Source organism: Pelobates fuscus, chromosome 5 (genome assembly GCF_036172605.1).
Source record: "Pelobates fuscus isolate aPelFus1 chromosome 5, aPelFus1.pri, whole genome shotgun sequence".
In the NCBI taxonomy this organism is placed as follows: domain Eukaryota; kingdom Metazoa; phylum Chordata; class Amphibia; order Anura; family Pelobatidae; genus Pelobates; species Pelobates fuscus.
The window spans coordinates 270,440,343-270,464,186 of record NC_086321.1 but is presented as its reverse complement, the minus strand read 5'-3'; the positions used below and the strand labels follow the sequence as shown (position 1 = coordinate 270,464,186).

General features: G+C 37.9%; 2 protein-coding genes across 2 annotated transcripts in view; one reads left to right on the top strand and one right to left on the bottom strand.

Annotated features, from left to right (window-relative positions):
- SMC2 (structural maintenance of chromosomes 2) overlaps nt 1-23,844 on the bottom strand; it is a 446,565-nt gene that overhangs the window by 377,667 nt on the left and 45,054 nt on the right. The gene's annotated exons all lie outside the window — the stretch shown is intronic.
- Nucleotides 1-23,844, top strand: part of ECPAS (Ecm29 proteasome adaptor and scaffold) — a 72,455-nt gene that overhangs the window by 44,769 nt on the left and 3,842 nt on the right. Inside the window, exons 26-44 of the mRNA XM_063455287.1 lie at nt 313-367; nt 1,534-1,648; nt 2,792-2,860; nt 4,756-4,873; nt 5,085-5,252; nt 5,747-5,826; nt 6,287-6,392; nt 7,135-7,182; nt 9,352-9,473; nt 11,115-11,265; nt 12,141-12,206; nt 12,871-12,960; nt 16,535-16,601; nt 17,069-17,160; nt 17,254-17,320; nt 18,135-18,326; nt 19,611-19,825; nt 21,965-22,008; nt 22,370-22,562. Of these exons, the coding sequence (XP_063311357.1) occupies nt 313-367; nt 1,534-1,648; nt 2,792-2,860; nt 4,756-4,873; nt 5,085-5,252; nt 5,747-5,826; nt 6,287-6,392; nt 7,135-7,182; nt 9,352-9,473; nt 11,115-11,265; nt 12,141-12,206; nt 12,871-12,960; nt 16,535-16,601; nt 17,069-17,160; nt 17,254-17,320; nt 18,135-18,326; nt 19,611-19,825; nt 21,965-22,008; nt 22,370-22,562 (2,058 nt within the window). The remainder of the gene's footprint in view (nt 1-312; nt 368-1,533; nt 1,649-2,791; nt 2,861-4,755; nt 4,874-5,084; nt 5,253-5,746; nt 5,827-6,286; nt 6,393-7,134; nt 7,183-9,351; nt 9,474-11,114; nt 11,266-12,140; nt 12,207-12,870; nt 12,961-16,534; nt 16,602-17,068; nt 17,161-17,253; nt 17,321-18,134; nt 18,327-19,610; nt 19,826-21,964; nt 22,009-22,369; nt 22,563-23,844) is intronic.

Below are 23,844 nucleotides of genomic sequence, written 5' to 3'. Positions count from 1 at the left end.
AACTACTCAACCTTTTGTAACTACTTTTAAAAGCAAAATATAAACCTTTCCTTAAATGAGTCTCCAGATATTGTCAGCTTTAATTCATAATTTCATTTGTCTATTCCATTGTATAGCCATATTTTATTCTCAACCAAATGAAGTTCTTCTAACTTGAGTCAAATAACAATTTATTAGGCTTCTGAACAACCATTTAGAGTTCATGATGTGTAGCACTTGTCTATATTTTAGAGTAATTACAGATTCTATAATGTACGAGAGATTTGTATGCATTCTGAAATCTTTTGTATATATTTTGCATTTCTTTTTTAGTCGAAACTTAAAGAGATTCAAAGTGCCTTTATATCCGTTCTATCCGATAATGATGGTGCGTATACACTTTTTACATTTATTTATTTATTTTAAATCCTTCTACTTGCATAAAAATGTTCATTAATTTACAATTCCAGGGTCAAGATTTCCTTGTGCTATGTATGATTTGTGAAAGGAAGCAGGAACAGTGAAATTTAGATTAAAAATAAATAAATAAAAGAGCCATTTAACTAATTATCTATGCTAGGTATTAAGAAGCAGTTTTTATAATTACGTTTATATTTTATTAGTCCAGGTAAGAGGTACTAAATCTATTTAAGCATATATTTGTGAATGTCCAGCAATGGGGAAAAAAAATTGTATTCATCTGTAAAGGTAGATTATCACCATCAAGAGATGAATACATTTTCCTTAATCAATCACTAAACACAAAGTAGATTATTCATTGCCCTGTAATCTGGTAGTGGCCATTCCTCAGGAACACATGAATGGTCCAGGATTGGAGATTTACCCAGTTCTCATCCGCATGAATTACTGGTAAAACCAGGATCAGTGGTGACATTCAAAGACTGGATTGGACACCATAAGCCTTTTTTACTTCTGTATGGGAAACATTCCAGCTGATCATAAAGAACCAACAACAGCTGAAATCCTGATGGACAATTCTTCTTGAGGCAATAAACTTGAGAAACGTACTGTGAATTTAATGGCCTTATTTACACAACTAGGAATTGCAAATACTTTACAAATATTTGACCAGATCAGTGGAATTAGTTAGGGGGGGAATTCCAGCTTTGCAATTCTTCCAACTTAAAATGCATTATTTTTGTGCATTGTTACAATACACAGTTTAGTAAGTAAAGCTTATATATTTTTCCTAGTTTCAGGGCAACTTGATTCTTCTTTTTGTCCTCCTTTTTTGGAGTGTTATTTTTTGTCTGAATGTAGATATTTCTAAAAAAAAACTGGTCTGGTTTTCCTATATTAATTCTGTCACTGCTAGGATTTTTCGCACATGAAGTATGTATGAAACGAGTATACTACACCTTTATGAGTTTGTGAAGCTGCTTAGATGTGGGGATGTTAATGTGCCTGCCTTTACGCCATTAATGTCTCAGTCCATTTATCAGCCTAACTCCTTTGAGTCCATCAATAACTTGTCTGTGATGATCCTCAAAGCAGCACAAAGTCGCATTGCTTATTGCACACAATCTATTACAGAACTTAGTCAAGATGTTGCATCGAAAGGTCTTGGGTTGGTATATGAACTGGGCAATGAACAGGACCAACAGGAGCTGGTGTCTATTCTTGTGGACACACTCATGACTGGGAAAAGGTACTGTCAATCTTCATTTTGTGTGTGTTATTGCCTTTATGTATCAGCACAGCATCAGGCATAGGCAACCTTCGGCACTCCAGATGTTTTGGACTACACCTCCCATGATGCTTTGCCAGCACTATGGCTGTAAGAGCATTATGGGGGATGTAGTCCAAAACATCTGGAGTGCCAAAGGTTGCCTACCCTGATCTAGAAGCTATTAATGTTACCATTTATTATATCGTTTATTATATTATATTTATTATATCGTTGTATAAAGGAGTTGAATTTGTTCTTGTAATTTACGTTGTAGACATTTAAGAGACCATCTCAATAATGCATATTATTTAAAGTGACAATTTGAGTACCGCTTATAATATTACTGTTATACTTTGATTCTATTATAGTGTAGCTTTACTTTCATGTAATGATTTGCATGTCCTGTTATATTGTTAGCTGTTGTATTGGTACATTCATACAATATAATTACTCTTGACTAAAGTTTCAAAAGACGTTGTTTCTACTACAAGAATTAATTATGCGAAGAAAATAATTGAGATTGGGTACATGCATCTGTTTTATAATTACTAACTGGTAAATCTTTTTAGGCAAATCTTTTTTTAAAGTCAGCTTTCTGTATTTAAATTTGCCATTTTTTCTTTTTAACATCAGAAGTTTCTCGTCCATCACGAGTAATAATACATGATTTTTTTTTTTTTGATGCATTGGACACATTACGTCTCATGCTTTGTTTTCATGGCATCACCAAGCTGTCATGTTTGTGCAGTGATGTCACTGGGGACATCAAGATGCATTGGCTCAGAGAATAGTGGAGAATCTAAATCAAAATGGGATATATCTAGTGATTGGTTGGACAGGAGCTGCCTTCTAGTGACCTCTTGTTTAAGCAGAAGGCTGACTATTTCAACACCTGTCTGTATGTCTGTCTGCCGATCTATCATGAATTCCATTTTTTTTTATTGTGTTCTCACGTTTGCAAATAAAATGTGGAGTAGCCCCCATGTCAATGGGATTGTGAGATACATTGTTTTTGTAGTGAGGGTTCCTTATTTATTTATTTTTAATGTTTTGACTATCTAATTATTGCTGATGAATGAAAACCTAAAAGTCCATTTATTTTTTATTTATTTTTCTCTCCAGGGCCAAGCATGAGGTTTCTGGAGACACAGAGTTGTTTCAAGGCACATCTCTCGGAAAGACCCCGGATGGGTAGGTCAAAGCTCTGTAGTAAAACATGATTGATACATTTAGTAAGAAAAATGCAATGTAGTCTGATACCCATTAAACTCTATTTGTGGCGTTGTTACTTACAGGGCCGTGCAAGGAATTTTGGCTACATAGGCAAAGATGCACCCCCCCCCCCCACACCCCCTCCCGATTGCGTCTTCACCTGTGTCTTGTAACCTCTGTTTTGAATCTCTTGCCCTCTTTAGCGTATTTTAGCCCTCCTTTACACCCTCTTGTGTGTCTATTACAACTCCCCTTGTGTGTCTATTACTTTCCCCAGCCCCTTTGTGTGTCTCTTTCTCCTCCCCAGCCCCTTTGTGTGTCTCTTTCTCCTCCCCAGCCCCTTTGTGTGTCTCTTTCTCCTCCCCAGCCCCTTTGTGTGTCTCTTTCTCCTCCCCAGCCCCTTTGTGTGTCTCTTTCTCCTCCCCAGCCCCTTTGTGTGTCTCTTTCTCCTCCCCAGCCCCTTTGTGTGTCTCTTTCTCCTCCCCAGCCCCTTTGTGTGTCTCTTTCTCCTCCCCAGCCCCTTTGTGTGTCTCTTTCTCCTCCCCAGCCCCTTTGTGGCTTTCTCCTCCCCAGCCCCTTTCTGTGGCTTTCTCCCCTCAGTCTGTTTTGTGTCTCCCTTCCCTCCCAGTGCCCTTTGTGTGTCTTCTTTCCCCATGCCTAATAGACATAGATATATAGCAACACACAACCATACAATCAAACAAATACAGTCATACAGGCACACAGTCATACCAATCTACACATACAAGTACGTCATACAAACACAGACACACACACGGATATTCAGACACTGTCATACAGAGACATTCAGATACTGTCCTACAGCTGAGGGAGTAGACACCTGCTATAGAGGTGGGGCAGGGGCTGAGAGGGGGACAATGGGTTGGGGGGGGGGGGGCTGCTTAACCCCTTAAGGATCAAACTTCTAGAATAAAAGGGAATCATGACATGTCACTTTTTTTTTTTTTTTTTAGTATTACCCCCCCCCCCCCCCCCCCCCTCCATGAAGCTTACCTTTGGCCAGGGAAGGGGGAACAGGATCTGGAGCCTGAAGTCGGCCGGCCTCTCCTGATGATGTGAGGAAGAGGTGTGTGACTTACACAGTGGATGTCACGCCTCCTCCTCCTGACATCATCAGGTAGGGGCCGGCCAACTTCCCTGGCTGCAGAGAGACAGGTGAGTTGAAAAATCTGAGTCCCCAGCCAGAGGCAGGGGATTCGGATTTTTGCACCCGCCTGCTCTGGCGCCCTAAGGCGGCTGCTTGTGTCGCCTTATGGACGCGCTGGCCCTGGTTACTTGTGATACAACAATGTCTTACCTTGGCATAACAGAAATCTAGCAAACTACAAGCTTTAAGGCTGACATTATGTGAAAAATAGAAAAGATAATGGATTCCCCACTCTCCAGGCTTCCAGGGTCTCAGGACCTGAGGACGACCAGGTCTTATTTCTAGATATAGAAAATAAATATTGATCCAGGCATTGATCTAAATAAGGCTGCTATTTTGGATTTTATCCTTGAGTTCCTGGATCAATATTTATTTTCTATATTATGTGAAAAATAGTTTTTCAACATTTACAGGGTCAAGGTTAGTCTGGATATACAAATAGAAGCAGGGATATCATTAGAACTTTTCGGGTCCCTTGAAGACCCACTGGTCAAGCTCCTCCCAGACACACATGGCTGAAGACGTACATAGCGGTAAAACACATACACACACACTCACTCACTCACTCACTCACATGCACTGTGCCACACTACAATGCACAGAAACTTTAGGACTGAAATTTTATTTATATAGAGTGGTGACAAGTCAGAACTGAAGATCAAAAAGATATAATAAATAACGAGTTATCTTTTCATATTTTCCAAAGACAGGGGTTGTCTACATACAAAGAGCTGTGTGCATTAGCCAGTGACCTCAGTCAGCCTGACCTTGTATACAAGTTCATGAACCTGGCAAATCATCATGCAATGTGGACATCACGAAAGGTAACGTTCTTACAGTGAATATGATTGGGGTGAGGGCAAGGTTTTTCAGCATTCGGGATCTGTTCTTGCTTCACTAAAACAAACAGTACAGAGTTTCTTGAAATATTAATTTTGGGATCTTCTGAGCTTTTCGTGATAATTGCCATGTTGTTTAGTGCTTTAAACTGTCTGGTGTGCTCATTGTGAATGTCTGTTAATTCTCAATTACTAGGGTGCAGCTTTTGGTTTTAATGTGATTGCTACCAAGGCCGGAGAGCAGCTCGCTCCATTTCTACCCCAGCTAGTTCCGCGTCTCTATCGTTACCAGTTTGACCCAAACACTGGAATTCGCCAGGCTATGACCAGCATTTGGAATGCATTGGTCACTGACAAGACACTTGTAAGTACCTATGGAGATATAAAGAATGTGCTTCAGATTTTCAGTGTTACTTACTTTCAAACTGCTCAATTAAGGGCAATTGGAAATATCACAGTTGTATTTAATGCATTGACCTCTTTATTCTTTGGATTTGGCCATACCCATAAATAAGGCACATTAATCTAATTTGACAAGATGTACTAATATATCACTGATCTTTCTTCTTTTTGTATTCTAGTCTATGCAAAGACACCTTTTATTTACCAACAATACATTAAATGCAGATTATAGTTTTGATAAAAGCACAGACACTTTTAATGGTGTAAAACACTTCCATTGGATCTCTGGTTTCATACATTTCTCTGATTTAATGTTTATGGACCAAAAAGACATTTAAAAAACCTGTTGATGAAGTTGCCATTTTCTCTCAATTACCAAATACTATTTCCTTTACAGTAATAAAATGTTCCATGTCACTACGCAAACCTGAAACGACTTTATTTTTAATACACCAGGTAGATAAATATTTACCGGAGATTCTTCAAGACCTGATCAATAATTTGACAAGCAATCTTTGGAGGATCCGTGAGTCAAGGTAAATAAAGCAGTCGTGTCACATAAGTAAATTGTCTGGAGGAGACACTGTGTGCGCCCAACTCCAAAGTAAAGCATACATCGAATTAAATTTAAATTTAAATTTATTTATATATATATTTATTTATATATATATATATATATATATATATATATATATATATATATATATATATATATATATATATATAAAATTAAGTTTTGAAATGTTCAAACATGTATTGCCTGTCAAGTTACTCAAAGCCTAGATTTTATTAGAAATCACAAGAGTCTAGCACATGCATAGGGAACCTTTGGAACTGCAGATGTTTTGGACTACACCTCCCATGATGCTTTGTCAGCATTATGGGTGTAGGAGCATTATGGGGGATGTAGTCCACAACATCTGGAGTGGCAAAGGTTGCCTATCCCTGGTCTAGCAGAGAAGTGATTGATTGTTAATTTGACCATTTTCCTTTCAGCTGTTTAGCTCTTAATGACCTGCTCCGTGGCCGCCAACTGGATGATGTCGTTGAAACCCTTCCTGAGATATGGGAGACCTTATTCAGAGTCCAGGATGATATAAAGGTAAAACATGGCGATTCTGACATCCAAACCTGAGAACTTAAAGTTAATCTTATTTCTTTCTATAATTAGTTTGGGTTTCCAAATAAAATAATTTCTGCAGTATCTTAAACCATTTGTAGTTGGGATCTAAATTATTGGGTCCTCCATAGTTGCATTCTCACTTTATTTCAAATTAAAATTAAGGAACACATTTAGCAGTTAAAATTGTGATCCCTTTGCCGTCATTATTTTTTACACCTATATTTTCAGTCTTGAGATTTACGAACACTATGAATACATTAAGCAGATGGGCTTTTTTTGTTTTGTAGTGCAGTGAAAATTGCTTAAGTAGTAATTGACATATGGTATGCATGTGAACAGTAAGAGCAGATACAGAAGTACAACATGTAATGTCAAGAGAGGCTGCACTATTTTTGTAAAATATTTTTTTACACAAGATTAATCAGTGTGTCAAGTCAATGAACCGAGTCATAACTAAAATTTTTTAAAAAGTAACATAAAAACAACACAAGAAAAATCAGGCTGTGTCAAGTGACTGTTTGCTTAGTAACAATTACCACTGGGCAATGCAGCTGGGCTGGATTTTGTTTTGTGTCATACCAAACTTTATATGAAACCCCTGCATATACCTGCAGATTCCGGATTCTTAGGCCATGAAAAGGGTGCCGTATTCTAGTAGTACATTTGTATGAATTCTTTTTTAATGTTTTTATTTTAAATGTGTATTCCTCTTATTTAACAGGAATCTGTCCGGAAAGCCGCAGAATTGGCCCTGAAAACATTAAGCAAGGTATATACTCTTTAATTTCTACAAAAATCCCACATCCAACATAGAACTTACCTAGATGCTCTCTTAATGTTAAAATTTTTATTGCCCTAATAGGGTATCTGAAATAAGAGAAGCTATCCTTACAGACATTTAGGGTTTCACTGGCAAATAGAGATCTGAAAAACTGACAGGCTAACATACTTAAACGAACGCTTCACTCCATAATAACTTCAGAGCACTGAAATTATTGGATCAAGAGTGTCCGGACATTGTCTTACCTTGACAGGAGGAAGGAAGCAGGGGGCAGCAATGTTGGGCTTTGTAGCCCCAGCTTTAAACGGTTTAAGGCAGCACCTTGACACTCATGCCCCCATAAATTATAATGGGGAGGAGTGTTCTTTTAAACTAGAGGCTTCTTTACTCACCATAGTCATCTCCTCATGGAAAGGGTTCAAGTCAGTAGAAGGGAGTTGTATTTGTGCTGAATACTGGATTTTCCGGATGACAAGTCTGAACTCCGGGCCTACAAAATTAGTGACATGGGTAGCATAAAATCTTGGCTTTAAAAATGGGGCTTCGGAGGCAGAGCCTGACGGCCATTTTGATGAGACGCCATTTTAATCCGCTCTCCGCATAGATAGCCCGGCAAAATCGGAGGAATATCGCCCTTCTCAGTGCCTGTCCGACAATGAAAAGCACCTACCTGGCTCCACAAAGGCGAGCCAAACTGATTGATGCTTTTCTTCCAGGCTGCCAAGCAACCCAGGCAGCGGCGCTAATCTGCAGCCTAACGCGCAACGCCACTCCTGAGCCTCAAGGCGCTTCTAGGCAGACCGGGAGAGGGTTGCAGCTACCCTACCTATTCCCTGCCTAACACGACCGTCTGCACACCTACAAGTTAGGGACATTGGGGGAAATGTGGCTATAATAAGCACAGCCAGAGCATGCAGACCACCCACCAAACATGGCCTCCACTCCAGAATCAGACAGAGGGGCACCCCCAAACACGCAGACTCCCCAGGCTGACTGTACCACCACCCCTGTATCCGCTGAAGGCTCATCCACCCACCACTAAAGGGGATCTACTCCTGCTGGATATACAGAAGCTACTAGCTGCTGATGTAGCCCTGGTCAAAAGGGATATACAACCGAGTTACAACCACAGAAAACGACATTGCAAACGTCCACACTACTGTGACCACCTTGCAGGACTCGGTCCAACAACTACATGCAGAGCAACAAATACTGGCACCCCAAATAATGTCTCTTGAAGACCAGCAACGCCGCATCAAAATCCGTGGAGTACCCAACACAGTCACTACTAAAGAGCTGCCGCATTACATTCGGCGCCTACTGTCTTCCATACTGTCACAACCAGTCGCAAAGAAAATCACCCTGATTGGGATATACCGTGTGACAAGCTCTGTCCACATCTCACCCAACACTTCCCAGGATGTCATACTACGCTGTGTAACAATACACGACAAAATAAAAATGTCAGCCTTTAGTGGTAAAACACCACTAGAATTTGAAGACTTCCAGCTCTTCTTTTTCAAAGACCTCACCAGGGCAACATTACTCCGGCGCAAATCCTTTAGAACAGTAACTACTACCCTAAGAAAAGCCAACATATCATACAGATGGGGGAACACTGGCTCCCTACTTGTTCATCACAATGGGACTGCTCACATCCCTAAGCAGAGCATCTGTTTGCCCTGGGTCTGTCTCCGAACCTAGTTATACCAAAAAAGTTCTACAAAATTGCTAACTATGTATGCTAACCTTGTATGCCTGTCACCATGAGAAATATTAGATTGCCTTGAAACATATGCTGTATCGTAACCGTTAAACCAAGCATGACAATATAAAGGATTTTAAAAAAAAATGTGGCTTCATGCTAACTGCTGTGAAAGATGAAAAAGAAAGACTTGACTTTTGATGACTATTTATACAAATGTAATGGTTTTGTTTCCCCCTGTATTTTCTGTTTTGTAGCAAGCCATTAGCGAATACTGCCATGGCATTACAGGTTAATACTTTATATTGGTTGTGCTTTCATTTTTAGATAAATTTGTATTTGCAGATATTACACTGCATATTCTAAAGTGTTATTTTTCAGTGCCTGGAAACATCTTCCCTCTGTGTAAAATAAGTAGAAGTATTAAAGCTATAAATATTCACTTTTTAAAGGTGTGCATTAGGATGTGTGAGCCCAGCAGGGGATCGGCGGGCCAAAAAATAATTGCTGTCCTTTTGCCATGTCTCCTCGATAAAGGAATGATGAGTTCAGTAACAGAAGTTAGGGCACTGAGGTAAGTGATTTTCTAGAATTATTATTATTATTTTTTTTAATTTTTTTTTTTTAACTGTGGGGAGCTTAATACAAAATCAATTGACTGTGCCAACAGTCTTAGAAAATAGGAGGTGAAAGGGAAGCTATTTTACTCTACAGCAGTGCTTCCCAAACTTTTTAGGTTCAAGGCGCCCTTAATATTTTAGTATTTTTCAAAAGGCACCCCATGTCAAAATTTCTAGGTTGCGTATCTGTACAGCGCTGCGGCATTTACTGTTGTTATAGTGTAATGTACAGTGTTGGTGTTTGAAGGGATACTTGTATAAATTTATTGTGTTTTTTAATACAGGGGTTTGTTTGTGTGTAATGTTTGATTGCAGGGGTGTGTCTGAATGCAATGTTCACTTTTAAATGTACATTTGTGTGAAGTATGTGTTTGAGTGAAGGGGTGTGTTTGTATGTTGTGCTGGTGTTTGACTGCTTACACAGATATTCATGCACATTAACACACAGATGCATATAAATACACCGACACATACACACAAATTCATATAGACACCGACACATACACACATAGATACACACACAAACATTCATACATGCCCACACCATGACACACACACTGACATAAAAACACCTACCCTGACTCACAGATGCACATACACAGATGTGTGCGACCAGACAGACACAGAAGCACACCTATCTATCTAAATATATATATATATATATATATATATATATACACACAAAAACTCACACACAAGTGAATTTAAAAAAAATAATAATTATATAATCTCTAGCCACCCTCCTGTTTGCTTACCTTATGTGCCAGGAGGGTGGCTTGGAGTCCTGCTGCTGTAGGAATGAGGGGTCTGGAGCTCTTCATGCTCATCTCCCATCATGGTGCGGCTGCCTCCACTCCCTTGCATGCTGTCTCCCTGCAGGATGCTTGGAGTAAGTGACAGATTGTCACTTCCTCCCATCTGGCCGAAATTACAGGGGCCCAGTCGTTTATGACCGCGGCACTGGACCGGGTCCCTGTTGAGCAGTAATGTTTCTCCGGAGCTATAATCCTTGCACCGGGGGAAATATTCCGCAGCACTCCTGTGTGCACACAGTTTGGGAATCGCTGCTGTACAGATTTCAAATGTTAAATCCGATACATAAATCATTCTTTTGTTTTTAGCAAAATATGCCTAGCTTTTCTTTTTTTTTTTTTAAATTCTTTATTTTGTTGTGCATTTATTAGACAAGGTACATTCTATACTAGCAATGCCACAACAGCAAATGCCAGAGTTTTCATAAACATAGATAGACAATCATATGGCATGGATAGACTGTGCACATTTTTTATATTATATAAGAGTAGACAACAGTATGATGCTAATCTTAACGTGTATATGAAAGAGCAATCAGGCTTATCTACAGGTTATGTTATATAAGAGTGTAGCAGACGCTTGTCTAAGGGTGTTAAGGTAGATGCTTGTTCCCGAGGGGACCATCATGTTACTTAGTTTGGTTATTAGGTAGCTGAATAATAAGATTATGAGAGAATTTCGGATAAGAGAGTGTTTTGCAAGCTTTATTTTATTAAATAAAAGTTGTTTTCATCAGTATGATTGCTCAGTGTTAAACTGCATTATTTCACGTCTCTGTTCAGCATCAACACACTCGTTAAAATTAGCAAAAGTGCCGGCGAGCTGTTGAAGCCTCATACTCCAAAACTCATCCCAGCTTTGCTAGAGGCCTTGAGTGTCCTGGAACCTCAGGTTCTCAACTATTTGAGTCTGAGAGCTACAGATCAAGAGAAGGTGAGTTAAGAAAGGGAATGCAAATCTACCTTTCTCACAGACAATCAGAAAAATACTTGTTTCTACAGTTTCATACAATTCTTGCTATCCTCTGCAAATTGACTCTCCCACATGTAACTTTGATGGACAGTTTGAATGTATCAAAATTAACACATTGCCCGGAAATGTATGAATCTCCAGTTACTAGTAGTACAGATTCCCGGTCTTTCTTTGATTCACTTACATATTACTTTCTACATTAAGTTTAGGGCTTATCACATTTATGCTGTTTCTTCCTGGTCAAACATAAGCTGCAACATGGAATGCTATCACTCCACAACGAGATTTACTATTCTGTTAATATGATTGTGATAGTGGTTGACTTGACATTTAACTCCCTTAAAAAAAAATTAAAAAAAAATATTGGTCTCCCTGTTTCAATCCACACTTTCAATACCTTTTCCAACGCTTCCATAGATTAGATTTTCTAATATCCGTACTAGTCTACTGACACTAAAATCTTGAGCCTTTCTACTTGCCCTTCCCCGTTTCTAATAACTCAGTCACCATCCCCTCTCTATCAGACCGCATTGTGATGTTTCTTAGAACAGAAATAACCCACTCAGATTACCTGATGTCCAAAGCAAACTCGTGGAGAGGCCAGGGACTCTTTGGGAGTGATTCTTGCAATCCCATTTAAAATCTACACCTTGAGATGGATTGACCTGGTCTCCACTTCTCTTCCTGACATGGATGAAATAACTATTGGTCGCCATTGTATTTCTAGTTCTTTTTTCTTGGATGTTTAAGTTTCACAGTATGATGCTGTTATAGCGATTTGCATACTCTTTATTACGGTTACATGCTGCATGTTTTATCAATTTATATTTGTGCAGGCTGCAATGGACAGTGCGAGACTGAGTGCTGCTAAATCATCACCAATGATGGAAACCATAAACATGGTAAGAAACCCCACCTTTTTTTTTTTTTTTTTTTTTTTTTTTTACTTTTTGTCCGCACAATATCTTGCAATATCTTGCAAGTCCAACCTGCGGACCCCCAGATGTTGCTGAACTACAGCTCCCATGAATCTTTCAATTAAACAGATAGCCAGGGAACCATGGGCGTTGTAGTTAAGCAACATCCTGGGGCGGCGCAGGTTGGACAGCCCTGCGCTACAGGGACAGGCTATAGACTCCAAAACGACTGTTAAGCTGTAGTGGTTCTGGTGACTATAGTGTCCCTTTAATTCTATATCACTGTTCTAGTTCTGGGAGACCAGCAGTACAATATTTTAACTGAGTTTGTAAAGATTTATTCCCCTAGACTGAATGAATAAATGAGAATCACCTGTTTGTACTGGCTGTATTCCATAGTAGCAGAGTCTTTACATTACAAGATAATGCACTCTACTCCAAACCATAGTGAATTAATTCTGAACTACAAAACTGAGGATAAAATAGCTGACCTGGAAAAATATTTTAGGCTCCATCTTACATTTTAGATTTAATTTGTTAAAGTTGGGAGTTTAGTGAATACCCTGATTGGTGTTTGTGTCCAGGAAATAAATGTGAAAATGTGTGCAGCTGCTTTACACGTCAATGGGTTTGTTGTTTGTGTTTTCAGTGCATACAGCATCTCGATGTCCACGTCCTGGCAGAGCTGATTCCAAGGCTGTGCGACTTGATCAAAAGTGGGCTTGGTTTGGGAACTAAGGTATTAATGCTATACATATCGGGTACTAAGGTATTAATGCTATACATATCGGGTACTAAGGTATTAATGCTATACATATCGGGTACTAAGGTATTAATGCTATACATATCGGGTACTAAGATATTAATGCTATACATATTGGGTACTAAGGTATTAATGCTATACATATCGGGTACTAAGGTATTAATGCTACACATATCGGGTACTAAGGTATTAATGCTATACATATCGGGTACTAAGGTATTAATGCTATACATATCGGGTACTAAGGTATTAATGCTATACATATCGGGTACTAAGGTATTAATGCTATACATATCGGGTACTAAGGTATTAATGCTATACATATTGGGTACTAAGGTATTAATGCTATACTTATTGGGTACTAAGGTATTAATGCTATACATATCGGGTACTAAGGTATCAATGCTATACATATCGGGTACTAAGGTATTAATGCTATACATATCGGGTACTAAGATATTAATGCTACACATATCGGGTACTAAGGTATTAATGCTATACATATCGGGTACTAAGGTATTAATGCTATACTTATTGGGTACTAAGGTATTAATGCTATACATATTGGGTACTAAGGTATTAATGCTATACTTATTGGGTACTAAGGTATGAATGCTATACTTATTGGGAACTAAGGTATTAATGCTATACATATCGGGTACTAAGGTATTAATGCTATACATATCGGGTACTAAGGTATTAATGCTATACATATCGGGTACTAAGGTATTAATGCTATACATATTGGGTACTAAGGTATTAATGCTATACTTATTGGGTACTAAGGTATTAATGCTATACATATCGGGTACTAAGGTATCAATGCTATACATATCGGGTACTAAGGTATTAATGCTATACATATCGGGTACTAAGATATTAATGCTACACATATCGGGTACTAAGGTATTAATGCTATACATATCGGGTACTAAGGTATTAATGCTATACTTATTGGGTACTAAGGTATTAATGCTATACATATTGGGTACTAAGGTATTAATGCTATACTTATTGGGTACTAAGGTATTAATGCTATACTTATTGGGAACTAAGGTATTAATGCTATACATATCGGGTACTAAGGTATTAATGCTATACATATTGGGTACAAGGTATTAATGCTATACATATCGGGTACTAAGGTATTAATGCTACACATATCGGGTACTAAGGTATTAATGCTATACATATCGGGTACTAAGGTATTAATGCTATACATATTGGGTACTAAGGTATTAATGCTATACATATCGGGTACTAAGGTATTAATGCTATACATATCGGGTACTAAGGTATTAATGCTATACATATCGGGTACTAAGGTATTAATGCTACACATATCGGGTACTAAGGTATTAATGCTATACATATCGGGTACTAAGGTATCAATGCTATACATATCGGGTACTAAGATATTAATGCTACACATATCGGGTACTAAGGTATTAATGCTATACATATCGGGTACTAAGGTATTAATGCTATACTTATTGGGTACTAAGGTATTAATGCTATACATATTGGGTACTAAGGTATTAATGCTATACTTATTGGGTACTAAGGTATTAATGCTATACTTATTGGGAACTAAGGTATTAATGCTATACATATCGGGTACTAAGGTATTAATGCTATACATATTGGGTACAAGGTATTAATGCTATACATATCGGGTACTAAGGTATTAATGCTACACATATCGGGTACTAAGGTATTAATGCTATACATATCGGGTACTAAGGTATTAATGCTATACATATTGGGTACTAAGGTATTAATGCTATACATATCGGGTACTAAGGTATTAATGCTATACATATCGGGTACTAAGGTATTAATGCTATACATATTGGGTACTAAGGTATTAATGCTATACTTATTGGGTACTAAGGTATTAATGCTATACATATCGGGTACTAAGGTATCAATGCTATACATATCGGGTACTAAGGTATTAATGCTATACATATCGGGTACTAAGGTATTAATGCTACACATATCGGGTACTAGGGTATTAATGCTATACATATCGGGTACTAAGGTATTAATGCTATACTTATTGGGTACTAAGGTATTAATGCTATACTTATTGGGTACTAAGGTATTAATGCTATACATATTGGGTACTAAGGTATTAATGCTATACATATTGGGTACTAAGGTATCAATGCTATACATATCGGGTACTAAGGTATTAATGCTATACATATCGGGTACTAAGGTATTAATGCTATACATATTGGGTACTAAGGTATTAATGCTATACTTATTGGGTACTAAGGTATTAATGCTATACATATTGGGTACTAAGGTATTAATGCTATACATATTGGGTACTAGGGTATCAATGCTATACATATCGGGTACTAAGGTATTAATGCTACACATATCGGGTACTAAGGTATTAATGCTATACATATCGGGTACTAAGGTATTAATGCTATACATATTGGGTATTAAGGTATTAATGCTATACATATTGGGTATTAAGGTATTAATGCTATACTTATTGGGTACTAGGGTATCAATGCTATACTTATTGGGTACTAGGGTATCAATGCTATACTTATTGGGTACTAGGGTATCAATGCTATACATATTGGGTACTAGGGTATCAATGCTATACTTATTGCGTACTAAGGTATCAACGCTATACATATTGGGTACTAAGGTATTAATGCTACACATATCGGGTACTAAGGTATTAATGCTACACATATCGGGTACTAAGGTATTAATGCTATACATATTGGGTACTACGGTATTAATGCTATACTTATTGGGTACTAAGGTATTAATGCTATACTTATTGGGTACTAGGGTATCAATTCTATACTTATTGGGTACTAGGGTATCAATGCTATACATATTGGGTACTAGGGTATCAATGCTATACTTATTGCGTACTAAGGTATCAATGCTATACATATTGGGTACTAAGGTATTAATGCTACACATATCGGGTACTAAGGTATTAATGCTACACATCAGGTACTAAGGTATTAATGCTATACATATTGGGTACTACGGTATTAATGCTATACTTATTGGGTACTAAGGTATTAATGCTATACTTATTGGGTACTAGGGTATCAATGCTATACTTATTGGGTACTAGGGTATCAATGCTATACATATCGGACATTTTGCTGGATAGCATTTAGACTTCTTTTATTAATAATGTATTGGTTTAAACTAGTTCTGCATTCCGACCTCATATGACACCTTCTCAATAATTTGTGTCTCCTGGAAGACAGGCTTAAAAGGCAGTAAAAAAAGAAGAAGAAAACAGTTTGAGTTTAGTTTTTTGGTTTTTTTTTTTTCACCTTTCATTTCACTGAAGAGGAAGAACAAGGTGTATTACAAATCCCATTCACTGTGAATAATTGCGCTTACCTGATTTTTGAATGATCCACTCCTTCCCACTTGCATGTGCTGTGTGTTGATGATATAAGCTTCAGTATTGGATTGTCACTATAATATGTTGGGTTTTTTTCTATGTAACTAATTGGCTCCATAACTTTTTCCTTCCTGTTTTATGTTAAAGGGTGGCTGTGCTAGTGTCGTCGTATCCCTCACAACTCAGTGTCCTCAGGACTTGATGCCTTACTCTGGTACGTTCTAATTCTGCTGAAATTGTACCGTTTGATTAATGACAAAACCATGGCAGCTGTGTTTGCCTTACTTTAATTGGATTGATAGGATTGTTTGTGTTCTATGAATAAAAAAGCAGACGTTACTGGTAATATTAAATAATTATTTTATATAATTGTGCAGTTCACCATTTGGTTGTTCTGGTTATTACTGATTTGATGCTCCTTTTATAAAGAGCAGTTATTGGTCAAAAGCTCTAAAAGTGGAAACAATCTCCATGGAAACCAATGGGATATTACCTCTGCTTTGTCTATTTTAAGAATTTTGCCCTAAAATTGTCGTTGCACATTCTATTTCTATTTACTGAAAATGCCTCTTTCTCTCACATTTGCAGAATATCCTTTTCCTGTACCCAATTTGTGAGGTGGACACGATAATTGTGTTTCAAATAGGCATTTTATTTATTTTTTCTCCTGTTCATGTTTAGGTAAACTCATGAGTGCTTTATTAAATGGACTTAGTGATCGCAACAGTGTGGTACAGAAATCGTATGCCTTTGCATTGGGCCATTTAGTTCGGGTAAGTGTCCACACAGATAGGGTCCCAGTAGCTTTGACAATATTTGTTATTCTTGTAAATCCTAATGTGCCCTCCTTTATAAACCTTTTACAGACAGCAAGGGATAGCAGCACAGAAAAACTACTGCAGAAATTATGCACTTGGTATATGGAAAAAGAAGGTAAGTTAAGCACTGCTGTCCGTATTGAACTGTTAGTATATTCTGTTGCCTGATGGAAAGAGCAAAATGTCTTCAAAATCTTGTGTGAATCACAGGAACCTAGCTTTCCTCTACCAGGGATCGGCAACCTTCGGCACTCCAGATGTTGTGGACTACATCTCCCAGAATGCTCTTACCGAGATAATGCTGGCAAAACATCAGGGGAGATGTAGTCCACAACATCTGGAGTGCCGAAGGTTGCCTAGCCCCGCTCTATGATGTCAAACAGCACGGCAAGCTTACAGCTCCTATATTATAATTTGTGCTAATTGCTGCAGCCGTAATGAAGGAGGGCAGGGGGAATTCTTCCACCAAGACCTATGCAAGGAGAACAGATCAGGCAATGTCTACCGAATTAATTATTATTGGTATTTTATATAGCAAAAGGTAGATCTCCTATCCATTTTGGGTGATGCATTGTGTATATATTCACAATGTACATTGGAGCAGCTTCTCCTAGTAAATCTTAAACCCTACCTTGCATCTGTTTAGTATCTTGCCCTATTTCTTCCTCTTGATGATGCCTATAAACGATCAGCATGCTTACATTTAGAACATTTGGTGATTACATGGTGCTGGCAATATGCAAAGTAATAACTTGCAGATTTGGGAAACTTTTATAGCCAATCTACTCTTTGTGGGACCATTCATGTTACAGGATACTCAATCAAGATTTCTTGTCCCTTATCTTGTTATATTGTTTTGCGTGTTCCGTCTATTTTTACATAGCAAATTTGTTTAATATTCATTATTTATTTATTTTCTCTCTCTAAAGAAGCGCCACACAGGACCGGTTGCACGTTAACAGTTCATGCTATCAGCCGTTACAGTCCAGATGTTTTAAAGAACCATTCTGCAGTGGTTTTGCCACTGGCCTTTCTGGCTATGCATGAAGTTTCAGACGAAGAAAAAGGAGAGAAAGACGATTCTAGTCTTTGGAAAGAAGTATGGCAGGAAAATGTGCCAGGTACGATGGTAACGTGTAGGAAAGAACCCTAGATATTGACGTTTGGAATCCTAGAACCTTCAGATAACCACGCTTTTCTTTCCTATAGTTACACTAGTTATTTTGAGTAAATCCAGCTTTTCCAGTGCTAAGTTTGGGGGGAATTGTGGGCAAATATTCTCACTGTCTATAATGTAAACATTTACAGTTTCTAGCGATTACGGTCAATTCATATACCGTATACATATATTATCAAATAGACACTCAAATTTAACAAAAAATTGCTTAATGTACTAAATATACCTGCTGTGGTGGGAGCATAAAGTAGTCCGTGAAAAAAAAAAAAATCAATGTTCTAAGCTTTTACTTTTGGATATATGCAGGGTGGGTGCACAGTGACAGTGATTGGCAGTCCAGATCAAGCATACAAGTAAAGTAATGATCCAGTACTAGAGTTTGATTAGTATTTCTTTATTGTGGCAAATGAATGAGTGGCAACGTTTTTACCAGTTTGCTATTATTTGTGAAATCATGCTCAAGCGTTTAGTTGCCACAATAAAGTATCACTTCTTAAACTGGAGGCTTGCTGGATCATGACTGTATTTAAATGCTGTTCTAGGCTACCCTTAATTAAAAAAAAAAAATAACAAAACGTTATACAATCACTTAATATGTACATAATCCACAATTACTAACTTGTAAGAAAGCAGTCACGCACATCCTCTTACGTGTATGCTGACAGCAGTACATACAAATCATGGGCCCTTATTCAAATGTAAAGTCAGGACATGTGCTAATTGTAACCATGTGTTGTGTTTCTCTCTGTGTGCCCTCTTCTCAATTTCACACTTACATACAAAATGTTGGCGCATGGCACTACAGAAACCAAACTGATTTTTTTTTCCTTCATTCATACTTGTATCCAGCTTACAATATTCTGCAATGTAAGCTAATTTATACATTTTAACTGTTGGCATAATTAGTTCAGTGTTGAAATGCTGATATGAGAGCAAGTATTAAATATCTCGTAGCTCCTAGCTTGTTGGTAACAAAGTCTCACTGTCGTTTTACGTATCCGACGGGGCAAGTATTTAGGCTTTTGCTATATATGTAATGTCTCTGCAGTATGGATATTTGTAAAGAGACATATCTCACACTTACTAAACTTAAGAGTTATTCCCATGGTGAGTGCTGTTTCCTTTCAAAGTCCCTGTGCAAACAGTAAAGCCTGGAGAGGAAAGTATCCATTATAAGTATGTAAAGTAAGTTTTTCTGCTGTAGTAATAGTTATTGTGTTTTATTCAGGGAGCATCAGTGGTGGTATTCGTTTGTACATGAAGGAACTGATTGCCATTACCCAGAAAGCTTTGCAGTCTCCATCTTGGAAAATGAAGGCTCAGGGAGCAGCAGCCATGGCATCCATTGCCAAGCAACAAACTGGCTCTCTGGTGCCTCCTCACTTGGGTATGGTGGTTAGCGCACTCCTACTGGGTCTGCCTGGAAGAACGTGGGCTGGGAAGGTAAAAACACGACACCAAACTAACATTTGTTTAGATGGAAAGGAGATGCAGAAACCTAAATCTGCTTGTCAGTGTATTTCTCCATGCTTTTTATTTTTAGATAATTTCTATAATTATGATTTTTTTACATTGCTGTCATAGCAAGTCAGGATTGTGACACATTGTCCTCCTATTGCAGGGGTAGCAAACATCCAGCAATTCTAATAATTACATATTAGCCATACATCATGGTCATATTTAAAAAAACAAAACAAAAAAAAAACATGATTTATTTAATAATTCGCAATCAAAAACAATACCATTAACAATCAGAAAACAGGAAGCCATGTAATATAACTACACCAAGAGAAGTATGATGAGGAATGAACGCAGTTAATGAATCGCAACCTGTCTCAACAAGTTCAGTGGTGGCAAATCTAATGCATAGGTCAGTGAGTATGTGTCAAGATAGAAAAACATTTCCCAATTAGCCTTTATAACTACCAAAACAACTTTAGCTTAATGAAGCAGTTTTGGTGTATAGATCGTGCCCCTGTCAATTCTGCTATTTAGGAGTTAGATCACTTTGCTTCTATCAATTCGAATAATGCAGCCCTCCCTACACACTACCTGGAAAATAGTCTACATTTTAACTGCCCTTATTGCACAGGGTGTTTTAATTTTGCAGTTCTCATCTCCTGCTCTGTTAATAGCCAGCTAGAACCCACAGGAGCCTCCTGTGCATGATTAAGATACAATTAGAAACATAGAATGTGACAGCAAATCTAGTCTGCCCAAATGTTCTAAACACTTTAACCCCTTAAGGACCAGACTTCTGGAATAAAAGGGAATCCTGACATGTCACACATGTCATGTGTCCTTAAGGGGTTAAGTCCCTGGCCTTATCTTAAGTCTAGGAGAGCCTTATGCCTATTCCACACATGCTTAAACTCCCTTACTGTGTTTACCACTTCAGCTGGAAGGCTACTCCATGTGTCCACTACCCTCTCTGTAAAGTAATACTTCCTGAAATTATTTTTTAAACCCAGAGCAGGAGTTAAGAACGTATAAGGTAAACACACTGTGCTGTGAAAAATGTTAAAACATTTTTTTTCTTTTTAACTACGAGTCACAGCCAAGGGAGGTGTAACTTGGGCTGCATAAACCTAATGATTTAACTCTTAAATTGCCAAGAATTGAGCAGTGAGACTACAGGGATGTGATCTAAACACCAAAACCACTTAATTAAAGGAACACAATAGTGTCAGGAATACAAACCTATATTCCTGACAATATAGGACTGGTGTGACTGTTAAGGTGACTGGCCCGTTTAGATTGTCATAAAAAGGTCAATTTACTCACCTTTTTTCCCTACGCCGTTCTGGTCTTGCCGTTGTTGCCGCATCAGTCTTAATTATCTCGGGCAATCCATTGCTTTCCAGTAGGAAAGCATTGGGAGGCTATTGGGCATACACAGCAAAACGCTATGCTGTGCCTATCCGCATCTCCTCATAGATATGCATTGAATAAATGTAATCTGTTTAACATTCAGTGTCTCCATGCAGAGCGTGGAAACACTGAATGCCAGTGCTTTACATTGCTGTCTATTACCACCTCTAGTGGTCCTCACTGTAAAAGTAAACACTGTATTTTCTCTGAACAGGCCGTGTTTACATTTAAAAAGCCTGCAAGGACAGGCTATAGCCACCAGAACTGCTACATTATGCTATAGTTGTTTAGGGGACTACAGTGTCCATTCAAGTTTGTTTGTTTTTGGTGCTTCGAGGAACCCTTTAAAGTTTCTTAATGAGAGTGATATAGGGTTGAGGGACAATAAAAATCGACTTTATCAAAACTTAGCTAAGATAAGATTGAAAAGTTTGTAGGCGATGGTTGGGGTGTGGTATCCTGGGACACTCATCGCAGGAGATGCACTGCTACAGAGGTTCTAAAAGAAATGTGTGGAGGGAATTCAGAGTGAAATTGTAAATTGGGGGGACTCTGCTTAGTACTAAGGGTGCCCATGACCATGCTGTGTTAAGTAGATCATTATTTGATTGTTGGTGTTTGCGGACCAGTATATCAGAAATTCAATATGTTGTTCATCCCTGTTGACAATCATTCTCTTCTGTAAATGGTTTAAATTTCTTTTCTTTCCAGGAAGAGCTGTTAAAAGCTATTGGGACCGTGGTTTCTACTTCTAGGTGTGTATCTAGTGAAGTGTGCAAACATATTTACTATGCTTATCTGAAACAAACTAGTAAAATGCAAACCTGTATAGTGAAATGATGCCTCCGATATTTCAATTCAGCTTAATGAGGTCATCTATCAAGATTGTGTTTCATTAATAAAAATTAAAAAGTTACTATTTTGTACAAAGACAGAGGCCACCTGCCAATATTCAGTTTGGACTACCCTGTTGGCGGGATCAGTCTGATGCACTAATGGTGTAGGTCCTCTCTGTAATGTCATTTAAAATGTCTGAGACATAAATGGTTGCCAAGATACAGAATGTTCTCAGTCTTCTAAATTCTGGTTACCTCATTTCTGGGTCTCTTTCCCCAGTGAGCAACTGCTGCAGCCCAACTCTGAGCAGCCCAGTGTGGATGATATAGTGCAGGCCGTACTCAAGGAGTGTCGCAAGGAGAACATCCGCTACAAGATAAACGCTCTGAAGTGTGCCTCTGACGTGCTGGAGTCCACCAAGGTGGATCATTTCCAAGACATGGCAGAAATAATATTCCCTCTCATAAAAAAGGTAATGGGGCCATGTGCTTTCATATAGTAAAGTGTAATCGTGAATGTCCATTCTATGTCATCAATATGTTGGAGTATTTTGAATTGAATGGATACATGAGCCTCTCGTATATATTGATTGTAAATCTGGAAACCTTGTTGGAGAAGATATTTTGTGGCTTCACGTCTCTCTGTGAATTTGGGTATCATCACAGTATTTCTAATCTCTTCTATTCCGACATAAAGCATTTCTGTTCCTTCTATAATTGCTCATATTATCATACTCTACACAGTGGGGCAATATAATTACAAAGATCCAAAAATGATGATCTTTGAATTTGCTTTTATACAGAGCACCAACTGTTCGTAGATAAATGTTAGCAATGTTACTTTAGCATGTTTTTTTTGTAAACAAATGCTTATTCTCCAAATCCCTGTGCATATTTATATAAATAGTGGTTTTAATTCCACTCAAATGGCCATTAGTTGTAAGCCCACCCACCATGTCAAGGCAAACCACTTATTCTCCTCAGTGTCAGTTTTATTTTTATTTTTCTCGTGTATATGTGATTTTCTCGTGTCATTTTAAACAAGCTAACAGGAATTCCTGATTTAGTTTATTTAGGTTTTGTTGGGGATATGCCTTTACTAAATATGTAATAAATGTGTGCATTGCAAGGTTAATATAGGTGGATATAATTTTACACTTACAGTCATTTCTGCAGCGCTTGTGAACATGTTGATCAGAATAAAGACAATTGCAAGATACCACACAAAAAAAAAATTGCCACAGCCCTTTTTAGTACTTTTCAGCAGATCAAGAAATCGTTAGAGTTCCGATAAAATGGACTAAATAAAATTGTAAGCAGAATTTGGGGAAAAAAGAAATGCAGAGAAAGCACTGCAAGCTAGGAGAGTTAATCACTGCATAGGAGAGCCTCCTAACACGTTTAAACCACTAGGGTAAGATGATACGAGAAAGAACCCTAGTGGTATGAAACGCATTGGGGATGGGGTGGAAGTCTGACTATTGCTGTGAATGTTTAGATCTCCCACCAAGTTTTCTGTCTTCATATTAGGAAATATGCACACAAGGCTAACTTTTTAAAATACAGGAATTATTTTGATGCTTTTCAGTGTATTAATATATTGGAACAAATCAATATAAAAACTAAAGCGTGGATGTCATGGATAAATAAAATCTAGAGTGCAAGCATGGGTTTGTATTTCTGTCTGTCAGTCATTAGACAGCAAAATTAAAACATGAGTAATGTTGGCTTTTATTTTAACCATTTACATCCTGT